This window comes from Phalacrocorax aristotelis, chromosome 8 (assembly GCF_949628215.1).
Source record: "Phalacrocorax aristotelis chromosome 8, bGulAri2.1, whole genome shotgun sequence".
Taxonomy (NCBI): domain Eukaryota; kingdom Metazoa; phylum Chordata; class Aves; order Suliformes; family Phalacrocoracidae; genus Phalacrocorax; species Phalacrocorax aristotelis.
The window spans coordinates 38255311-38277117 of record NC_134283.1 but is presented as its reverse complement, the minus strand read 5'-3'; the positions used below and the strand labels follow the sequence as shown (position 1 = coordinate 38277117).

Here is a 21807-nt window from a genome sequence, read left to right as displayed (position 1 = left end):
GTGCTTGGGATGGGTTTGTATGTTCCTTGTGGGTCAGGGAGAGAGGTTGCGACTAGAGGTTTGCAGGAAGGCCGTTCTTTGATACGGGGGGGCGCATCTGCATTTGGAGGAGGCTGTGCTGATACAGGGGTGCTTCTCTTCCAGCCACCCATGGGGGAGGAAGGTGGACACAAGAGATACCCCACGACGTCAGGGGGCGATGGCAGGAAGCGCTACCCATCCCAGTCTTCCAGCAGAACGGTCAGCCAGTGCCCATCCAGCCAAGCCCACGCCTCACCCAGCCAGCCTGCACAAGAGGATGCCAAAAACCTGAGCCAGCAATCTTCCGCCCTGTCGGCTGCAGAATCGCAGACAGTGGGGAAGTAGAGAGGCTGCAGCATCTGCTTCCTGCTGGGGGGACGGGGTGGATTGGCGGGGGACTGGCTTGGAGAAGGGGAGACGTGAGGGGGTGGGACAGGAAGGGAGCTGGAAGGTGGGTGCCCAGGAATTGGCTGCTTGGGAGAAACTTCAACGCACATTTTTTTTTTTTTCCCTCTTGTGGCTGGAAAGCAAAGACGATCTGCATCTAAAACACCATTTTGCTATTACAACCCTTACCAGAGCCAGACCCGCTCCCAGCAGACCCACCTTTTGCTTTCCCTTCCCTCCCTTCCTATGCACACACTCATGTCTTAGTGTCTCTTTAAAAAAAAAAGAAATGTTCTGGCTGGGTTGGAAAGGGGAGATTTTTTTATTATTATTATATATATATATATCAAGTTTTAAATTATTGCTAGAAGTTTGTCTGGATTTACCAAAACAAGTCTGCTCTGTGCGGCCCCAGTGACTCCCCTCTGTGTCCCCCCTCGGATCGCAGGTCAGCCTGCTCAGGAAGCTCCGAGGAGCGAGGTTCCCTGATGGGGGACCGAAGCCGCAGTGTGTTGCGATGCTGCGGAGCCTCTGATCTCCATGACCTGGCCGACGTCTCCCATTCCACGTATGGCGGTGCCTCTCCGACACCAACCGCCACGACAGGAGCATCACCCTGTTTGTCCTCCTGGTCCCTACTCCCCAGCGTCTTCACCTCCAACCTCCCTGAGGGTCTGGCTCTCCCTCTACCCACGTCTCCCTTCTATCATGGACGATTTGGAAGTCAACCAAAGGACCTTTACCAAGGATAGGCTTGTTCTGACTCCTTCCTGCGAGGACAGCTGATGGGAGGCCGGCAGGCACCTGGACTCGAGCCTGCGTGGACGGTGCACCCGCTGCCCCAGGAATGCCCATAGCATGCAAAGACAGGACTTTGCCAAAGGAGGTTTTCTCTTCCTTTTCCCTTGGAAAAATGAAACAACAATAACAAAAAAAAAAACAAAAAACACCACAGACCCCTCTAAAACAACAACAAAAAAACTTTGAAAAGACACATCTTCCTTTGCTTTCTCTTCCTTGGAAATATTATTGAAGAAAAAAAAGAAAAAAACAAAAAACCCACAAAAAAAAAAAAAAACACACAAAAAAAAAGTTGCCTTATGGTGGAGCTAGACTGGGGAGGCTTGCTGGCTTCCCGCACCCTGGGGCGTGCCCCCGGCCCAGAGACTCCTCACGGCAGAGCTGCTGAGCTGATCTTCCCCGCGGCCTTTCTTCTGACCCACAGCTCACTCGGATGCCTCCCCCCATTGCGGAGACACCCCTGCCAGCCCTGATTCTCGTGGGGGAAGGGGCCGAGGACAGTCAAATCCAAGACTTGTGCTCACAAAGTAGTTGAAGCCGCTACGTTGTGTATATACCTTTGTAGCATCCTCCCAGCGACAGCAACTGTACGTGCTTACGGCCTCGCTCGGACGCCCTGTGCCCTCTCTGGGCAGGCTGGGGCAGGAGGTCGCTCCGCTCCACACCTCCAGCGTGGTCGGGGCGTGAGCGGGGAGATTGTCACAGCAGCCGGAGGGACCGGTCCTTGCTGCGAGCGAGTGGGAAGGCTGGCATGTCCTGGGTGCCACTTAATGCTGTAGCCTGACGAGGGAGGGACACAGCCCTGGGGAACCAGTGTCTCACAGCTGTCACTGGTCTGGGGCTGCTGTTGGGACGTGTGCTGGGTGCGAGCAGGAGACCTGCCCGGCAAAGGGGGGCTCTTGCCTGGGTTTCCTGTGTGTCATATGTTGGCAGGCGGCTGTGTGGAGTCTCCTGCTCAGGGCAGCATCCCTGTGCATCTCCAAGGGCTGAGATAACACCATGCGGCGCCTTGCTCGGCTGAGGCAAGGGCATGGCTGCAGAGCTGCTGTGGCATTTACTTGGTTCCTCTCCCCAGCACTGGGTGGCCTTTGGCAGGCAAACCCTCCCCAAGCTTGTGAGCTGCGTTCCCTCGCAGGGGGCATGTGTTGGAGGGGTGAGATCTGCTCCTGGGGCCCAGAAGTAGCATTGGAAAGTCATGCTCCCGCTGTAAGGGTAGAAGCTCCTTTGCAGCCAGAGCCACTTGCCTTGCTGCCACTGTGCTCCGTCTCCTGGGTCGGGATACCTGCTTTGCAGCTGGTCTGGCTGCGGCTCTGGCACTGCGTCCTCGTGAGCTGCAGAGCATGCTCCTGTGCATGGTGTGGAGCAGGCACTGCAATGGGCTACTCAAAGATGCAGCTAATTGCGTTACCCTCTGTAAAACCACAAGCTAGCAATGATCGGTGTTTTCCCAAAGTATCCAGTTTATCGAGAGTTGCGTCTTACAGCTGGGAGGAGTCATCTATCCAGGGCTGTCCCCGTACGGCTGCAGGGCTGGTGGATGAGAGCAGCTAGGAGCCAAGAGTGGAGATCAAGGGGGTGAGCTTGGGCAAGTTGTTGATCAGCAGTGGCTGTGGCTGCTCGAGGGGCCCTGGCTGATGTCACCTTCCCAAACTGACACTGCGTCAAAGATGCTGCTTTAGTAGGTGGGGGGGGGGGGGGGTGAGGAGGGCTGGTCCATGTGGAGCAGCTTTGTGAACTGCTGCTAGAACCAAAAGCACAGCTGGGTTTGAGTGAGGCTGGGTAGCTGCTACTTTGCTGTTTCCTGGTGGTGTGATCCTGCCCTGGTCCGTCCGCCCCCGCCACATCACCCTGTAGCTTGGTGCCACTCACAGGCCCGACTTCAGCATGCCAACCTGCCAGAGTCCGTGGCTTGCTCCATTACAGCAGCAGTGCTCTGGGGTTGGGGTTGCAGGGTGGTAACTGGGCAGGACAGGCAAGTAACACTTGTACAGTGCTGTGGCTGTGACTGTTATCCCTGGATTTCCCCTCTCTCGTGAGCCAGAGTCAGGTCTCTGAGGTTACAGATGCGGCCGGGTTTGCCCCCAATTTGGGAAGTACGAGCCTTGGAGGCTGGAGATGGGGGTTGGTCAAGGACGGTGGTGGTGCATTGCTGGGTGTTTCCAGGTGGACGCGGATCTGGATGTGCCACGGGTGGTCCTTGCTGCTGTGTCCTTGTGCTCCTCTCGTCAGTGCGTGTTCGTGTTCAAAGCCAATTGTCTGTTTTAGCAACAAATGACATAGGAAATGAGGACAAATGAGCTCCTGCTGTGGAGCTGTTGCTTGTTGAACAGACTGTGGAATTGCTTGAGTGATAGAAGAGGTAAGAAAAGTCCCAGAGAATTTCCCAAAATCTGAATATTATTTTTTTTTAAATGTCTAAAGCTGAGACTCTAGTCTTGGCACAGAAAAATTTCCCCCCTCTGCGGAGTCAGTGGTTTGTCACACCAGTGTGGCTGAGGGCCCTGCATGAAGCCTGTGTTTCCCAGGGGAAGGTGGGTCAGAAGAGCCATCCTAGCGGTCGCAGTCCCGCCGCCCTCCAGGTTTGCAGACTGTGCCTTGTTTGCTGTCTGTCCGACAGCAGCGTAGCCAGGGAGCGAAGGAAACACAGACCTGACAGCCTGAGGCAGCTGTTGCTTGCTCCCACCTGTCTTTCGCCATGCTGAGGGAACACGGGGCTGTTCGCTTCTGCTCTCTGCCGGGGCGCGATGCCCACCGGTCCCGCTGCGGGTGGTGGCAGAGGGCAGGGAGCTCTGCAGAGCGCTGCTGCCAGCGCAGCATCCCGCACCCCTGTGCAGCGCGGTGCCCGTGGCGAGGCTGCAGAGCGCGTGGCCAGCGCCAGGCTGGGGCAGGGCCGATGCAGCCAGGCTTTCCCTTGCCTTACGGCTGGCACAGGGAACAGGTCTGCAGAGGCACTCTCCCTCTTGCTGCGTACAGAAGGCATCGCACACGGCTCACTCCACCGCCGGACAAAGGGACAGGTGTCCAGAGAGGGGTTTTGCTTTTGAGAAAGCTCGTGCCCTCCTGCTGAGGGGGAGTTTGGCCTTGCTTCCAGCCTGGATGCTTCACCACAGTCATGTTTTGTGCTTTTTTTTTCTTTTTCTTTTTTTTTTTCCCCCCCCTCTAGTGGTCTGAGCGATGGGGCACGCATACTCCTGTGAGCATTGGACCGTTGGTCCGTCCCGTAGCTCGCGAGGGCTGCGCGGTGCTGGCGCCCAGCGTGGCTGGAGGGAGCCCTGGCTGCTCTTGGGAGGGCTAGTGGAGGCCGGCGGGCAGGGCAGGGGGAGCACCCCCATCTCACCCCTCTTCTCGGGAGGTCCCAGGCTGCTACAGCTGGAGCTCCTTGCCGAGGTGCTGCGTGTCAGCCCGTCTTTAGGATGCAGGCGGTTACAACAGGTACAGAGCTCTGGCACGGGATCAGGGGTGGAGGCGGAAGGTGTGTTTCGTAGGAGGCTCTGTTGCTTTGCCATGGGCATTTGGGGGGGGAATTTTTTAAAAAAGTAATAAACCTGCTGTTCTTTTGGCCTGTCTGTCCCTCTTCCTGCTGCCCCCCTCGCACCCCTGATGGTGGCTTGTCACTGTAGCTCTTGGGGTCCCGTGGGTTTTGGCAACTGCTCATCTTGCTTGGGACTGGTTGACTGTACTGTAACAAAACGATGCGTTAACCTCAGTATCCTGCCACGTGTCTGTACACGTTTAGCATGGCAGTGCAGAGGGGGCCTTCTAGCTGATAATGCCTTTCCAGTTATTTTATGAAACGGCAAAAAAAAAAAAAAAAAAAAAAAAAAGGAAAACTGTAAATGTAGCAAGCTGTGTTTGCAATGCTTATTTTTTTTCCCTGTCTCCTCTGAGGCTGGTTATGTCACTTTGTCACTGTTTCAAAATGGATGTTAGGCTCTTTTTGAGAGGGTTGCTACACTTGGTGTTAAATGCCTCACTGACTTTTTGTTTTGGTTTGTTTTTTTTAAAAGGTTTCCAATACAGGTAATAGAGGAATTACCTTTTTTTTTTTATTTCTCTTTGAAGAAAACATTCATCTCGGTGGCGTGGAGCGGGTGGCTGGAGGGCAGCGTTTCAATGAGTAGTTTACAGTTTCACTTTCTGCAGACACTTGAACATAGGACCGATGTATCTGTGACAAGCACATCCCTTTGGTGGGAAGCTCCAGAGGAGCGGGGAGTGCCCTGGGTGCCAGCCAGCCCGCCGCGGCGTGCGGGAGCGTGCTGGGGTCACCCCCCGGGTCCCCGCGCTGTCCCCTGTGCCTGGCTCTCCTGGTGTCAGCCCCGTGCAGGGGCTGGCACCTGCCATGGTGTCTCTTGGGGCAGGGGGTGCTTGGTGCCTCTTGGTCCCTCGAGCCTCCCTGGTGCAGCCCCGCTCCCCCTCCTCCTCTCCCAGCCTGTCCCGGTCCCACTGGGGTTGGAAACCTTCGGATCTGTGGCTCAGAAACCTCCGCTGAGCTGCACCCCAGCAAGGGTGGCCCTCTGCTCTCCTGGAACAAAAAGGGGTGCTGGTTCGATGTGCTGGCCCTTCTCAAACCCTGTGTGTCCCAACCTCAGCCTTCTGTTTCCCAAAACTAGAACGTGTGTGCAACCTTCTTCAGCTGCATTTATCGTAGAGACAAATTTAAAATGACTCATCACAGACCATGTATCACTTGGGAGGAAAATCTTGTTAATACGGCCCGCTGTACATGATCCATCTTCTGTCGATAGTACATAATCTTTGACCCATGTGCTAGGATCATCATCACATATAAAAGGAAAAAGAGAAAAATGTAAAATACTTGAATGAGAGCTTGTATTATAACATTAATATTATTCAGAGTATCTGCTTTCTAGGCTGATGTGATTCATTATTCTAGTAATGCTTTAGTCCTTTGTAATTTGTGGTAATTATGCTTTTTCCTTTTTAATACAAAAAAAAATGTATAAAAATAAAAACTTCAAAAGACAATGCAGCCTGGGTTTTCTGTTCTGCTGGATTCCCCTCCCTGGGGGGCTGTGGGTGGCTGAACAGGCTGGGTTCTGTTCTGTCTGGTGGTGGGGACTGGAGGAGGGTGGGGGAGGAGAGTTGGCTTCCACAGGTGGAGCTGGGCTGACAGCAGGTGAGCGCAGCACCCGTCAGCTCTGCATCTCCTCTCCTCGGAGGGCTTGCTTAGGACGTGGGTCTAGCCATGGTGAGAGGCAGGGGTCATTTTTGTCCCAGGCCCCCAGACAGGATTGAGACTTAAAAAGATCCTGGAGAAAATTCACAGCATGTCTCGAGATCGGTTGGGTAGGTACCTCAAATCCTGCGTTCAGTTTTGGGCCCCTCAGGACAAGAAGGACATTGAGGTGCTAGAGCGTGTCCAGAGAAGGCCAATGAAGCTGGTGAAGGGTCTGCAGAGCAGGTCTTATGAGGAGCGGCTGAGGGAGTTGGCAGGGTTTAGCCTGGAGAAGAGGAGGCTGAGGGGAGACCTTATCACTCTCTACAACTACCTGAAAGGAGGTTGTAGCGAGGTGGGTGTTGGTCTCTTCTTCCAGGTCACTACTGATAGGATGAGAGGGAATGGCCTCAAGTTGTGTCAGGGGAGGTTTAGACTGGGTATTAGGAAACATTTCTTCACTGAAAGTGGTCAGGTACTGGCACAGGCTGCCCAGAGAGGTGGTGGAGTCACCTTCCCTGGGGGTGTTCAAAGACCATGTAGATGTGGCATGTCAGGGCATGGTTTAGGAGACCTGGGGGTGTTGGGTTGGTGGCTGGACTTGATCCTAGACATCTTTTCCAACCTTAATGATTCTATGATTATGGATGTGCATAAAGGTATGGGTGCTTTTTGTTGGGTCCTTTCTTACAGGGCTTTGCTGATCTCCACACAGCTCAGGACAGCAGCCTCTTCTTTCCCTGGAAAGGCTCTTTCCATGTTTTATCATTGTACAGAGCTGCTTGTTTTGGTTTGTGCCTCCTTTTGACGCGTGGGGAGCGAGATGAGGCTCAGCAGGAGCAGGTGATGTACCAGCGCTTCTGCCATGTAGCACATCAGCTTCCCGCTCTGCTTCCCTGTCCAGTGAGGGGGAAACTCGCTTTATGTTTGCATCATTAGTTTGTGGAGCAGAGATGAGGATGTGACAGCCCCTAGCTCATACCTGTACTGACATCTCGCGTGAAGAAAAACTGCTTGGGGAAGTCAGGCCTCTGTTGCGTGTGCAGGGGAGAGTGTTTCTAAAGTTATGATCCCGCTGACTTTCCATGGGGTTGCATCCTGTATCCCAGGTGTTCTCAGTCTCAGAAAAATAGTGGTTTTAATTCCTATCATACATAGTTACAGTGATCTTACTGGTATTTCTACAGAATGCTGCTGAAAGAGGCCAAAGCATGGCCTGTGAACACTGAAGCATTAAAACTTTAATAATGAGAACTCCCTGGGAACTCCCCAAAGCCACGTGGCCCAGAGCACATCTGGATTACGCGCAGGCAGCTAGAACCAAGCAGCAGCGTAAGTAATTAAGGAAAAAAACCCTCTAAACTCCGTTTAAAAATAGCTTTCTAGAGCATTTTTTGTGCCTTTTGTAGAAAATAACAGGCAGCAAAAGTACAGTCATCTCAAGTAGCATGTTTAAGTTCAGCTGCGGGTTTCATTACGTGTGAACAATAGCTTGTTTCCCAATTAAAATACTATTTGGCATAAATCATTGTCTCTCGCCCTTCCAGTCACTGGATCTGCAAGAAGCACAGGCTGCTGCCTTCACTCTGCCCTCCTGGGTGCCTCGGGGATGCTTTCTGAAAGCGGTGTGAGGCTGAGGAGGACCCTGTGTCTCTTGTAGGCTTTGGTTTGTCTGAACACTCTATCGGTTCCATGCAGATAATCCAGCACTCCCAGGACTCCGTAGCACTGGTTGAACCTGGAAACCAAACAGAGAATAAACATTGCTGGAAGTTACTGAGGCTGCCTCGCCCTTCCTGTTTCCATCTCCTTTCAGAGCCGTGATAAGATCTCCATGCGATTTCTGCCACTGCGCCCATCTCCCTCGCAGCTCTAACAAAGCCTGGGTGGAACTTCTGCAACTTCCCTCTCTGGGGCCATCGTTACTCAGAAATGGTGGCACCGAACCAGCCGTCTCTCTCTTGGTATGGAGGGTTGACCCTGGCTGGACGCCAAGCACCCACCAAAGCCGCTCTGTCACTCCCCGTCTCAGCTCAACAGAGGAGAGAAAATACACACTTCCAGCACCGGGACGATGGCACAGCTGTTCTGCCCAGAGAGTGGCTTGGCTCTGCAGTGATCTGTGTCCTGACGTGAGCTGAGCTTCGAAGGAATTGACTGATAAGGAGAACTGGCACCATTTGGGCGTTGCCCAGCATTTGGGCAGTGATAGAACTGCCACATTGGCTGTTTCTGCAGGAGAGGCAAACTGTGCTCAAGGGAATATGCCTATGACTTTAGTGCATGTCTGGGAGATGGGAACACTTCTTCCACTGCTGTGGTACATATTCCTCAAGAACCTGCTGAAACTCTGCTCTCTCCAGTGCAGGAGGCGGCTGGGAATCTCTGCCAGGAAGGGTTAATTGCTGTTGTTTGGGCAAGGTGTTATCTGATCAGTGTTACTGTCCCAGTGTATGGCAGAGGGACAGACAGAGAGGCCGCCAGCAAATTTATTTCAGCTGCGTGACTTGCCCTTGCTCTGTCTTCATCCTAGATCACATGCAGTGTCTGCTAAACTTCTAGGAAGAGCCTTGCAGAGAACTCTCTCTGACCCTGTGCTTGTGCCGGGGAAAGTTCTGGTGATACCTGCTGCTTCAGACACTACGTGCTTTCTTTCCTCCCATGTAATCTTAGGAAACTTGAAACGCCAGGCCCCAGCTTGCGGTGTTCGTGCTTTGGAGAAAGTTTCCAAGTCAGCTGATGAGGAGGGTAGATGTCAGTGAGGCGGCTGGCAGTTGTGTGGGCAGTGGGCTGGAGTCCGCCAAAATCCCAATCTCTGTTTAACTGCTTTAAGAACTGACAGCATTCAGCCTGCTGTTGGGCAAACTGGATAGGCTTTGCTGCTTGTACCCGAGTTACGCAAACCCACTTGACCCTCAGAAAGGAGCTTTGCTTGTCAGCAGTGCCGGGGGCAGGCAGGAGGGGGAGGGGAAGCTGAGCAGTGCCCAGACGTACTTGAGGTGGTGGAAGTCATGGAACTCTGGCGACGGTAGGAAGGGCAGGTGGTAACCGCAGTGCGAAATGCTTGTTGTCAGGAGAGCAAGGGAGAACCATGCTGTGATTGAAACAATGTGAGACCCCATGACCATCGGGCCAGTCATGACAGGCAGCGTGTTGGAGAGCTAGAAATGAGAAGCAAACTACCTCATTAATCGGTCCACGACAAACAGACCCTCTAGGAGCTGAATTGTCTCACCTGGGTGATACATTAGTTTTGCACAAACAGCATAAAGGGAAGATCCCTATGCAAACACTGTACTAAAATTATGTAACCATCAAAGAAATAATTTACTCTGAGGTACCTGAGTTTTACTCACTGCAAAATTGTGAGATCAAACCCGGGGTGTGAGGTCAGCATGATTCTAGTAAATCACCCTGGAGTCAGAATTTCAGCTTCACTTTGGAATAATGCTGCTCTTGGGAAACCTAGCTGTCACAGGGCGCTGGCCTGGGGACACATGCAGTCAGAGGCAGTGATGTGATGACCCCAGCTGCATGGCTTCATTGTGTCCTACCAGTGGCACCAATGGCTGTCACTGCCCAGACCAAGCTTACTGCGCCAGCTAGGCTCAGCTGAACTCGAATATAAAAAGTCATTCTGCTGCCCAAAGACTGTCAATTAGGGAGACTCACAGAGCCGGTGCCACAGCCCAGGACTATTGGCAACAGGAGATGGTGCTGAGAAGCGGAATCTTCCGAAGGTGGGATGTGTTTGGGAAGGTGGGAAGTCTCGGCTGGAGCAGTGCTGGGAGACATTCCTGCAAACACTGATCCCAGCTACCAGCATGAAGATCTTGACAGAATGCTGACTCCATGCAGTAACACAGACCGTGTAAGTGTCACATCTCGTGCTGAAAGCCTCGTCTGTGCTCCCAGCCCTCTCTGTGCCCAAGGACACACCATTCAGTCAGTTCCTTATCTGTTGGAGGCCCTTGGTTCTGTCTCTTAAAGCTAGCAGAGTTCTGGGTACTGCAACTCTTCTACAGCTAGGCTTCTTGGCAATGTCCTTAGCTTCCTCTTCCTAAGAAGAGTCTAAGGGCGCATTTGATTTTCTTCTCTTATAACTCCTCCTCATCCCATGGAAATCACAGTTCATGCAGGAACTGGAGGGTGACCATGGGGGAACCCACTTACCATATGTTCTACCGGGTGAGCATAAATGGAGACCACGCCAATGGGGGCTGTCCATTCGTGGTGCTTCTTGTGAATGTGCTTATACAGGAGTGGGAGGTGAACAAGCCTAAGTAGAGAGAACAGAGAAATGTAGATTTTGAGTTCCATAAGAAGGAAACGTAGAGTAACCTAACAGAATTTCTGCTGGGGATTTGCTCATGCCTATTCTTTAAAGATTTTAGAGCAGCTGGGAATAAGAGTGTAGGACTCCTGGCTTCCCTCAGTTTCTTTAACACAGAGCCCTCATTTAAGGGATGTGTCCACTGACTGATGTTAAATCCAGATAAATCCCATAAATCAAAGTCCCTGAATGACTGATTTGCTCAAACCTGGGAGTACTTTTGAGGGGAAGACTCACTTTATATTTCCACTGGTTTGACTTTACCTACTGGCAACTACTAGAGGCAGAAATTTAGGTTCTGTGGGCCCTTAAGAAACTGGTTTTTATGACCTTTCCTTGTGTGCATTTGCCCAAAAGGGAAACTTACGTAGTTCTGAGAATGCCTTCCTTACTTCTGCACAGCCTGGCAGGCTTTTTTCTTCCTTGCTTTAGGTTTTTCCTTTAATGTTGGTGTCAGCATTTAGAAAGCCTGCAATGTCAGGCACCAGGCCCTGTTTCGCAGGTGCCGTACAAATGAACGGGAGATCAGTCACTGACCTCTTGAGCTCTTTTTCTTTCAAGATAGCCAGTCTTGTTCTCCTCTTGTTGATAATGTTGGGTTACAGCTTTTGTGTGAGGCTAGTTGTTTGGTTTTTTCTGAGCGTCTAAGCTGCTCCACCTTTGTAATTTTACCCATTTTTGCTTACTAGAGTTACTAGCAGCATTGCAGCACCCAAGCCACATGTTGTAAGGGTGGATTCCAGGACCTGTAAGTCTTCTCTTATAGCTACAAGATTGGTGGAAGAGGGGGGCACTAGGACTATTGCTGTTGCAGGAGATGGGTGTAAGCCTAAAGGCATGGGGGAAAGCCACAGCGTCCTGTTCCTGTGCTCAGCTCACCTGTGTGTATAATAAAAGAGAATTTCCTCTATTAAGGTGAAGACGCTTAGCTCCACGAGAAACCACTGGAAGGTGGGTAATTCCTTGCTGAAGGTGTTGCCCCACCATTTCATGATGTAGAACATGGGCACAAGCATGGGTAAGGAGATAAAGAGCTGATTACACAGCACTGTGTAGATGGCTTGGCGCAATTTCTTTGTGTCCACCTGCAAAAGAGAAGTCAGGACTTGAGGCTAAATCAGAAGCAATGTGGCTTTGAGTTGGGAGGATAAAGAGCTTTAAGGTTTGTAGGCTGTTTCTGTGTTAGTTTGGGGACCACCTTTTTAACAAGCCGCCAATCCAGATCTGATCAGTAACCTAATTACAAGAACTACCTTCCCCTCTGCAGTGGATATATAAGACTCAGCTTGATTCTCCTTGAACCCTATCTGGTTGCAAAAGAAAAGCACACCGGGTTCTTCTCCCTGCTCCTAGCCTGAGAGACTGCAGGAAATGTGTAGCCAGCAGAAGAGGCAGAGTGAGAAATACTTACAGGATCATTCTTGCCTAGCTGAATGCGATAGCGAGTAATGAAAGTTGGCTTTCCTGTTACATCAGCCACCATAAGGATTCCATTGAAGCACCAGAAAGCAAGGCTAGGAACCAATGCAGCCCCTGTGGCATGAGGAAAGGGCAGAGATGTGAGAATAAACTGAGAGCTACAGCTAAATCAGAAACAAAATACAGTGGCATAGCATCCAGAGGACCTTGTTAGGACCCAGATGTGTCAGGTATGTATCCCCTGCCCTGAGAGGCTTTAAAATGGAATATGGGTAGGTTCTGGCACCTGGGTGAGACCTAGGGAATAGGGAGGAGGTTAGAGTAGGCAAGTGTCTTGTAGGTTGAAACTTGCCACGACTGAGGCTAACAAAGGGCTTTTCTGGAGGCTGGGGGATCTCTGTCATGCGGGGAGGGGGCTTTTATATACAAGTTGGAAAAGGTCAGGTTGATCCCTGGGACCTTTGAACATCCCTACCAGGCCTGTTCACCAGCTGTTAATCACAGGCAGAGTTTTGTAGGTGGCACAGCAAGAGTCAAATTCACTAATTTTACTTTAATTTTCAGTAATTAGGTCTACTAAGTCATTCAGTTCTCACAGGAGCAAAAACTGTGTTTTCAAAGGAAAGCCATTTCAGCAGCAGCAAAAAGATCAAATTTTCAATCTGTATGGGGGTCTAATGATGAACCAGTCCACAGGCAGCACAGTTGCACTACCTCAGCCGTGGCTGGCTTTGAAGCCTACATGTGCTTTTTCAGTGGGAGGATTAGTTAGTTTGGGAAGGCATGTCCATGTCCCCCTTTTAGATATAATACATGGATAGTTCCTCCTACAGCAGAGGGTTGTTAACCTGAGTAACTCACCAAGGAGGAAGATGGTCCACTCCTTTCCCTCACACAGGTAGTAGAACTTTAACCATGTTGTTTGCCAGAAATGGCCTGAAGTATCCCAGACGTTCTGCACATACCTGTGGGAATAAGTGTTCTTGGTTGCCAACCTTTTCATCATCTACTTTTTCTCCTCTCCACAGAAAAGTTTCTCCTCAAGCCCGTTGGTTTGAACAATCTTACCAAGAAAGAGAGTTCACTAAGGCAGTGAATATGAGCAGGCCTGTACCAAGGACATAGGCCGTGATCTTCATGGCATCCGAGAGCTTCTCTTCCTGTGAGCAAGCAACAAGAGTAACCATGTGCTGCTGTGTCCTACACTAGCATTTTTTGTATTTGAAGTGCAGGAGGTCCTATGAGGGCCCGTTTTGTTTCACCAACACTCTAAAGGACATAATAACAAAGCTGTTATGGGATATTGTGTGTAATTAAGGGGGGGAGTACACACACATCCATCTGCCATGTCACCAGAAGTGTCACTGACATGGAATAACCAAAGGGAGAGAAGGGACCATTGATTGTTTTTCCCCTCCTTATTTTTATTGGGCATGCTTCTCTGCCCCTGGAGGACTATAAATGGCTTCTCGATAACTCAGAGCAGTAGGCATGGAAGACCTGGAGGTAAGGAATGGTCTCCATCTCAACCTCTCCCTCACCCTACCAGTATATTCTCCCTCCCGGTATGCAGTACGCTTCCTTCCTGCAGCAGTCAAGAACTGTCGTGCTCAGATGATCTGATTAACAGCTCCAGTCAATCCAGAACCACTCCTCTCAACTTTCTTTGAAGACCGATTCTGAAGCCAGGTTCACATGCCCAGAAGCTTGCCTTTTTTTCCCCCAAGTATAACAGAGGTTTAATGCAGGATATTTATTACCTTTCCTTGCATAATTCACTTCGCTGTGCCTTTAGGCCACCATGGGTACAACTCATCTCTAGACTGAAAGTACAACTTGTCTAGTAGGTACAATCTGCCATCTGTATAGAACAACTGCACACTAACAAGGAGATAAAATACTCAACTTTTCAAAAGTATAAAGTTCTCTAACTCCCTGCTCTCAGACATGGAAATGTTATCTGCTAAAGAAATATTCCTGTGTAGAGCATAAGGGCACCTGTGATGTGTTAGCGTGACTTTTATTACAGTAAGGACTTTAACTACACAAAGCAAATGCAAGAGAGTCAGAAAATTACCAGTGAGACCTCTTGATTCCGGGAATAACTATATTAAAAAGCAGGATTCAATATACTGAGCACTTAAATATTAAAAAAAACCAAATTTTTTTATCAAATATATGACAAATATTTAATTAAATCTGTCTTTTAGAGTAGCTCAAATTGGAATTGGTTCTGGAGTTCAGAAGTCTTAATTTGTGTTTTTTGGGGTGTATATGCACCAATCTGCAGGATAAATGATTAAAAAAATAATCAATGCAATTCTAAAATAATATTGTGTAATAACCAGCTAGTGTCTTGTTCATTACTCCGTCCTTCCTGTTTTTAACTGTGGTGGTGTTCTGCAAAAACAGACTGGAGTAAAAATAGTATGATTCATAGTTGCTGTCCTGCTTGTCTCCTGTCAGAGAGGACAAACAAGAGAGACAGCTCACTAATAAACATTGAATGCAGGTGTGTTTAGGGTAATGCAACATAGAGGACTCCTCTCTACACGGCCTTCAGTGCTCAGAGCTTCTTTAAGATGCTGTAACAACTACAGAACATTAAACATCGCCCAGGACTTGTCAGCAATATTTATCTGTCCCAGGACAGAACTTTGCTCATTAGCACTGAAACTTTCCTTGTTAAAACAAACAAATGTTTGTGTCTATCATCTTTTTTTTTAATCAAGTTAGCAACTGGGGAGGAAGTAATTTAAAGGACTCTTTGCCCTACAGCTTGATGTTTGTGAACCCTATAGGTTTCTATTAGAAGCAATGCAATCAGTTGCCAGCACTATCACTGCGTGTACTGAGCTACAAATGCAAGGCTGGCAAAAGCCATCTATTCCAGCTTCAGATAGCGCACGCTGGATTCTGGGCTGGAGGTTTGCTCTCTTAGCAGTTTCATACTTCCAGCTGCATCCATGTCATGCCTCACGTATGCTGCCATGAGATAAGACTTTGTTAAACTTTAGACCCTGGAACAACATCTACATATTATTCAGAAAAAGGGTTACAAAAGCTATGAAAAGCTGAGAGCTTTTTAACAGAATCACATCCTCTGAATCCTTGTTTCTCCTGGGATGAAGAACAAACATACCAAAGAAAAACTCTGATGTCTTACAAGTGTCAGAATTTTCAGTTAGACCAAATAGTATTTCAGGTTCTTTAGCATCTTCCAGCTGAAAAACTCAAGGAGTTTCAAAACCTAATAACTCCTAACACGCATCACACACTTTATGTCCTGCTTTGAGATAGGACAGAGAGTAGGTAAAGCTCAGCACTTAAGCTATTTTAAAAGCCCTTTGGCTAGAAACTGTCTTGTTTTGAGGCTGTGTTTTTATTGCATGTGATGAAGTGATTATGTGAATGAATCCCACACAGTATAATTACCTAAACTGTACATGAGTAGAAGCAGAGAAGTTTACATTGGGGTGGGGGGGAATCTTATTCATCAAGCCCAAGTGCTAACACCCTGTTTCTCATCATGCCAACAGCTCCAGCACAGTAGTTTCCAAAATCTGATCCATGGATCACTTGAGATCTTGCCCTTAAAGGGCTTGTACAAGCTGGCAAATTCCTTAAGTGCAGAACAGGGTTGTTGCTGGCAAGGTAAAGAGACTGGGGCACATCAGCCAGGAAACCTGCTGTTTATGACCACTTTGGGAACTGGGACCAGTTAGGTGGCACAGCTTCTGGCTGCAGTCGAGTGTTGTTGTCTCTTGTCACGCAAGCAAAGATAACAGGCCCTTTGACACTTGATGCTGTACCTGCAGCCCACTGGAAGGGAAAAAATGCTGGGAAAATGTTGCTGTAGTGATGAGAGATGAGCTCCTAGTTGTGCTATAGTGATCAGAGCATGGATGTGTCTGTTGCTTCTCTTAGATGATGATTCAACACATCCAGCCTTCCAAAGCACCTGCATAGCACATTCTTTAAAAGATGACCTTGAGCCTTTACCTGCTTCTGCTGCTCGGCCATGGTGGAACATCCAGAGTCTCTTTTCATCTGAAATAAGAGGTGATGTAAGTAAGTGAACTTTGTACAGCTGGAGAGTGGAAGAATACACTGCTGACAGCAGCAAATCCCCTCAACTTCAAGCTCAGTTGCAAAACTGTAAACTATTTACTCTGTACTCCGTCCTGTCCTGCTCCCTCCTTTGTGTTGGTCATGCAGCAAAGCTGACCGCTTGAGAAGAAAAATCCCCTTGTTTCCTGATGAGTTAGTATTGTCCCAGAAGACAAACAGGGATGCAAGAGTAACAAATTAAAATGGGAGAACAGCCAAAAGCAAAGCTTTTTATTGTGGCACTGGTGTGTTGTGGCACGGCTGCCTCCCTGGGTCTGGCCCAGGAACACACTGCACTCGGTAGGAACTCCAGCCCTTCCCAGGCTGCAAGAAAATGATGATACGGGACATGCGCTCTTCCACAACGCTGGCACGCTGTTAAGCTAACAAGGATGAAACAAAAATCTGACTACAACAATGTAAGTTTGTGCCACGATGAATTAACACAGTAGAGCCCCATAGAGCCCTCACTCACGTGGCAGAGGAGCTATTAAGTTACAGCTTGAGAACATGATAAGTGAGAAAATCATCTTTGCTTCAAGTCCTGCTATGGTTAATTTGAGGTTTTAAAGTCCTAAATGGGCAGGTGGCCACCTCGTAATAAATCGCCCTGCATTTGGCTCTGGCTTGAAAATTTCTTGCCAGTATTGGTAACAAAAAAACCCAAAACACCAAACCCAAGGTTTAAACAGCTGCTGGGGCTTCACTGCTGTCCATGGCTATGGAAAGGTCTCGGTATTTCAGGACGTACTGTGGCTATCCTAGGGATTATTGTGTAGCTGTTTTTATATTGCTGCACTCTTACTATAAATTATAATTAGCAAAAGCTAACAAAACATTCCTTAAGGTTTTCTTGGTTTCACCCAGTCTTTAAGAACAAACACATGAATTCTAATAATATGAAGGCCAGATTACTGAGGATTGCAGAATTCAATCCATTTTGCTTTTCATACGCAGAGGAATATTCAAGCACAGGCAAACCGTGTTCCCCAAGATAAAATTGAGAGTACAAAGAAGGTAGAAAGGCACCTGTCTAAGGTACAAAGAAAAACATTTGGAAAATTATTCATTAGAAAGATTATATTCTATTACTTTCATGTTGCTAGCAAGCCTCTTGGGAGTATTCCTCTTGCAGTGCTTCAGAAAGGAGTAATACACTGCCAGAAAGAAATCCCTGTATTAGCCAGGAGGTTATACTTTAGCTTTGAAATGGTAGCTTTACGGGTACATTTTCACAAATGCAACTCTATTTACAGGTGTTTCCAGCTCTGTTCCCCTGTGTTACATGTTAGTAAGCAGGTCAAGGGGCACAAGACAGAAATATTGGACACCACCTTCCTGCTTACTCATGGACAGAAAAGGACAAGGCCAGTCCACTAAGCTACATGTTTTAGTGGAAGAAACTGATGTTAAACAGTTCTGAGAAAAAAAAAAAATCAGGTGAAAAGTGATTTGAAACTTGAAACCAAGAGCCTGAACTCCCAAATACCTATTTTGACACTAGGGTTGTATATACTCCTATAGGAAATGCTAACTTTTGGTAGCAGCCTTAAAAAAAAACAACCACCAAATCATGTTAACTTTGTCTCCCTTGGACAAAAAAAGTAGTGTGAAAGGTGCCCTAAGGTGCCCTAAGGTGCTATGAGAATGTGTTAAGGAAGTCACAGTGTCCTTGTCTTTCCCCAGATCTAGAGCTCCTCACTATGAGACTTCGTGAGCTACTAGAGCCAGTCTATGAGATCTTCTCTATGTTTTTTTTCTCTTCTATATCAAATTTGCCACAATCTTATCAAAAAAATATAGTTGGACTGTAACGTATCCGATGAAGCCTACCTATAACAATCACACATAACCTGCTAGCCTGAACAGAACAGTGTACATAACTTGCCAGAGGACAAATCCATCTCATCCTCATTTGCAAAAGACCTTGCGATCACAAAGATGCATTTTACGTTAGGTAACATGCGCTATATGCCCATCTCGTCACACAGGTCCTCTCAGCGCAGGTGTGCCCACTGTTGCTAAGAAAACACTACAGATGCTTGAAAAATATCAAGGTTGAATAGTCCATTCCTATTTGAGGCTTTGCTCCATTCCAGCTTTCCTAGGAGGTTTTTCTGAGCTTTGAACAGTTGAGTTTTTAGTATCTGCATGGAGGGGGATTCCACAGCTGCTCTGGGAAATCTGTTCCACTCCTGCCCTCCCCAGGTATCTTCTCTGAATTTCCCTTGTTCTAATTGGTATCCATTGCCCTTTTGCTGTGTACCTCCCCATCTTCTCTACAACCACCCAGTAGGGAGCTGAAAACAGCAATATTAAATTATTCTGCCGGGACAGTGCAGTAACTAGTGTTGGCCATAGTTTTCTGTGGTTAAAGAGATTATTTTACTCTGATAACATTGCAGTAGACACCATTGACCTTAGGGAGGCAGATATAAAAGGGGTATCTCAGCTGCTTGCTGGAGGGCCAATGCTCCAGAATGGTTCCTCCACACAGCAGTGCTGGGTCAAACCCTGCTGAATCTTTGCATGTGAGGAGCTAGAGAGCAAAGCACAGCAGGAAACGTGACTCTACTTTGAGTTTTTAGGAGGAAAAAGAGTCATTGCTTGACTGAGTCTCATATTCTGTGAGTTTAGGAAAGAGTTAAAATTATAATCACATTTCTAGTAGTACTCTTTTTAAAATACTCAAATTATAATAGAAGTCTTAGGCAAAGTCTTTCAGTTTGACACTGTAGTGCCATGTCTGCTTACTCTCCATCTCCCCAAAATCTCCGTACACTACCTTTATTAAGTCACAGTTACTGGATAAAATTTTACATTGTTTACATTAAAATAAGATAAATTTTGACAGATTAGTTTTCCCCAACAGCTCATTACCTGCTCTTTTTTGTTGGATAATGTCTCTTCTGATTCAGAATACACCAAATACATTAAAAAAGCATTCGTGTAACCATGGCTGTTTTCACAAACAAAAAAGCTATTCAGCTGCTTGGCACTGCTCTGATGTTATATGGCCCCGAATCAACCAGTGAAGACCTCAGCTGCCTGCAGCTATTTCCAAATATTAGCTAGAACTGGCACCGGTTAAAAAAAGAGAACTTCCTTTTTTGGTTAGTTCAAATTAGTTAACACAAAATTTGATCCAAACCAAATCCTCAACCCTAAAGTACTTGCTTTTCCAATCAGTCTCTTGACGTTAAAGGGGAAACATACACTAGTCAGTAAAGAATTCTAATACTTTTAAAAATTATTATTATTTCCATGTACTTCACCATTTGTCCAACAACTGTTCATTGAGTCACAGATCTGTTTTCACTGGATTTTCTACTTTAGGTATCAGAAAGGGCTAGTTTGTCTAAATCGTGTGTTAAAATGCTTAACATAATCTGAAAAGGAAAGAACCACCATATTTGTTACATTTGTTTTAACATTCACATTATTATTATGTCCCATCTCTGCTGTCCCCTTACATTTCTGTTGCTCAGACAGTCCCCAGCTGAGGCTGCACAAGCGCCTGCTTCTTCTTGTATTGTACCCAGTATCGTACCGTATCGTATCGTATCATTTCGTTCTTCTGACACCAGCCAAACAGTGCTGCTGCTGGCAGGTGCAGCTGAGTAGCAGGGTATGTCTGCTGTGATGCACTGGCTGCCTACCACAATTTCTTGGTATTCCTTTTTCCCTCCTGCTTGAATCTTCTGTTGTAGACCTTACTTCATTGGAATCAACTTTTATAACACTTAGGCAGTGGAAAACCGCCGTGCCTGAGAGAAAAAAGGCTACAAATAGCCAGGAAAGTATAGAATGTATAGAAAGGAAAATGTAAGGACAACTTACCTGGTCACCCAAAAAGTTGCATATCAGCCACACTATGTGGACAGCCGCAGGACTAGCTGTCGTGTTTGGCGGATGTCCGACTGTGCCAAGTGCTGCACAGATCTGAAGGCAGTTCCTAGAAAAGCTTACAAGTATACTTTAAGCAGACACATGACATTGCCTTTTAATTATTTCCTCAAAGTTTCTGTCATATCTTTTCACGCTACTACACCCCTGAGCTCTGGCTGCCCATTCTTTGCTCACCTTCTGCTGATTATAGCCTAGGAGAGGTCCTTTGTGCCTGTTCAGAGCCCAGAGCTCAACAGCTCAGCTTTCACTACTGCTGTGGAAACTTTATGAGGGTTTAGGCAAAGGCGTCAGGGGTGTGTTTCCAAGCAGAGGTTGGCTGTCCCCTCCCAGACAAGTCATGCGCAGCCAGTGACAGGTCACTGTTAGTACTGGCAGTGTTCCCTGTGCATATGCGCGTGCTGTCACTCAGTGAAGCATTCGGAATACAAGTCTGCAGGTAAATTGTTCATCAAGGGCTAATGGTTGCACCTGAGAACAAAAGAAGGCACCTAGATCTTAAAGATAAGTAGTCTCTGTAACAGCACTAACTAATGTTTTGAGCACAAAATAGTGACAGTGCAACTGAATGAGTCAAAGGTGTATTTGTTAAAAGTGGTAAGGGTTACTGTGGAATTTGGCAAAAAAGCAGCCGTCTGGTTTTCATTGTGTTGCACTAAATCTATAAATTACACCAGCGCTATTGTACTTAGTGTCCTCAGCCAGTTACAGGTTTTGGTTCCATCTGTAAGGACAAGATACAAATAGGTTACAATGTGCTGGAGCTCAGCTGTCTTTAAATATGATGTTTACAGACCATGAAGTCTATAATTATAGTATTGCAGAGGGCAAGATGTAATCTGCAGTAGCATCGCTCTTTATTATGCAAATGTGGCCCCAATCTATGTTATTTACCTAATATATAGTGCCCTATTACGAACTAAGTTCTGAGAATTGAGGGTGTTACTGGCCATAACTCGCCATAACTTTCCAGTTAAGGAAAAACAAGGATTACCACCTCTGGCTCCCAGTTAACCTTGTGTGGCCGTTCACAGGAAAAGCAACACATGCTCTTGTTTGGTGAGCAACACCTCAAGCTAGCAGCAGCTAGAGGTGCAGAGGAATCAGCAAGCCTTGTTGTCTGTGCGTGGATTCTTGTACGTACCATCTGTATTTTTATCAAGTACCCTTTTTTCTGGAAGGAGAGTATTCCCAGAATGCCCCTCCCAACTCCATGGTGGTTGTCCTCTTAGTGCGGGAGACATTCACCATTGCTTCATTTCAGGTTTAAGACTGTTACTGTTTTCATTGACACTTTCTCTTGACTAATCCTAACTATTCTTTGGTGGGGAAAGGGTTTGTAATTATCAGCCATTGCTACTAATTGTTATTTATCATAGGCAGCAGACTCAACGGGGGGAATGTAATTCCTTCAAACTGTTTACACATGTGGAGGGGAGGAAGTGGAAATCGGCATTTCAAGAGAGAAGTACCATATGAACGTTGTCCTGAGCCAACCTCTCTTTGGACTTGAGCTTGCACTGTGAGGACTCTTCATCCAACAGCCAAAAGTAGGTGATAAACCAGTGCACTTCACAGACCTCAGTGCTTCTTTTTAACCGTTGTTCAATTCCAACAGGGGTCATCTCTGAAATATTTATACCCAACAGGA

General features: G+C 47.6%; 2 protein-coding genes across 10 annotated transcripts in view; one reads left to right on the top strand and one right to left on the bottom strand.

Annotated features, from left to right (window-relative positions):
• The window catches only part of LARP1 (La ribonucleoprotein 1, translational regulator), a 48842-nt gene extending 42644 nt beyond the window's left edge, over positions 1-6198 (top strand). For all 7 annotated transcript variants that reach the window (XM_075102640.1, XM_075102639.1, XM_075102637.1 and 4 more), the window contains one exon: positions 145-6198. In XM_075102640.1, coding sequence (XP_074958741.1) covers positions 145-366 — 222 coding nt within the window. In that variant the 3' untranslated portion in view covers positions 367-6198. The remainder of the gene's footprint in view (positions 1-144) is intronic.
• On the bottom strand, positions 4364-20444 carry FAXDC2 (fatty acid hydroxylase domain containing 2). 3 transcript variants are annotated; one of them, XM_075102646.1, is made up of 11 exons: positions 20334-20444; positions 20091-20205; positions 19724-20017; positions 16143-16190; positions 13209-13300; positions 13002-13105; positions 12133-12254; positions 11601-11806; positions 10562-10667; positions 9383-9549; positions 4364-8126 (listed from the first exon to the last, which is right to left on the bottom strand). In XM_075102646.1, exons 4-11 carry the CDS (start codon positions 16188-16190, stop codon positions 7970-7972), a joined length of 1002 nt encoding a protein of 333 aa, XP_074958747.1. In that variant the 5' UTR covers positions 19724-20017; positions 20091-20205; positions 20334-20444; the 3' UTR covers positions 4364-7969. The 3 variants fall into 3 exon arrangements, with proteins under 3 accessions (XP_074958747.1, XP_074958745.1, XP_074958746.1); XM_075102644.1 differs by lacking the exon at positions 19724-20017; XM_075102645.1 differs by lacking the exon at positions 19724-20017 and having other exon boundaries at positions 20091-20214; positions 20334-20439.
• Positions 20445-21807: the final 1363 nt, after the last annotated feature.

Bases quoted from the DNA above. Each gene is read 5' to 3' on its own strand.
- FAXDC2 (XM_075102646.1), bottom strand. From the start codon at position 16,190: ATGAAAAGAGACTCTGGATGTTCCACCATGGCCGAGCAGCAGAAGCAG. The intron at 13,106-13,208 runs GTAAGATTGTTC...TTATTCCCACAG, and splicing joins TTAGTGAACTCTCTTTCTTG to GTATGTGCAGAACGTCTGGG. The intron at 8,127-9,382 runs GTACGTCTGGGC...TTTGGTTTCCAG, and splicing joins CATGACTTCCACCACCTCAA to GTTCAACCAGTGCTACGGAG.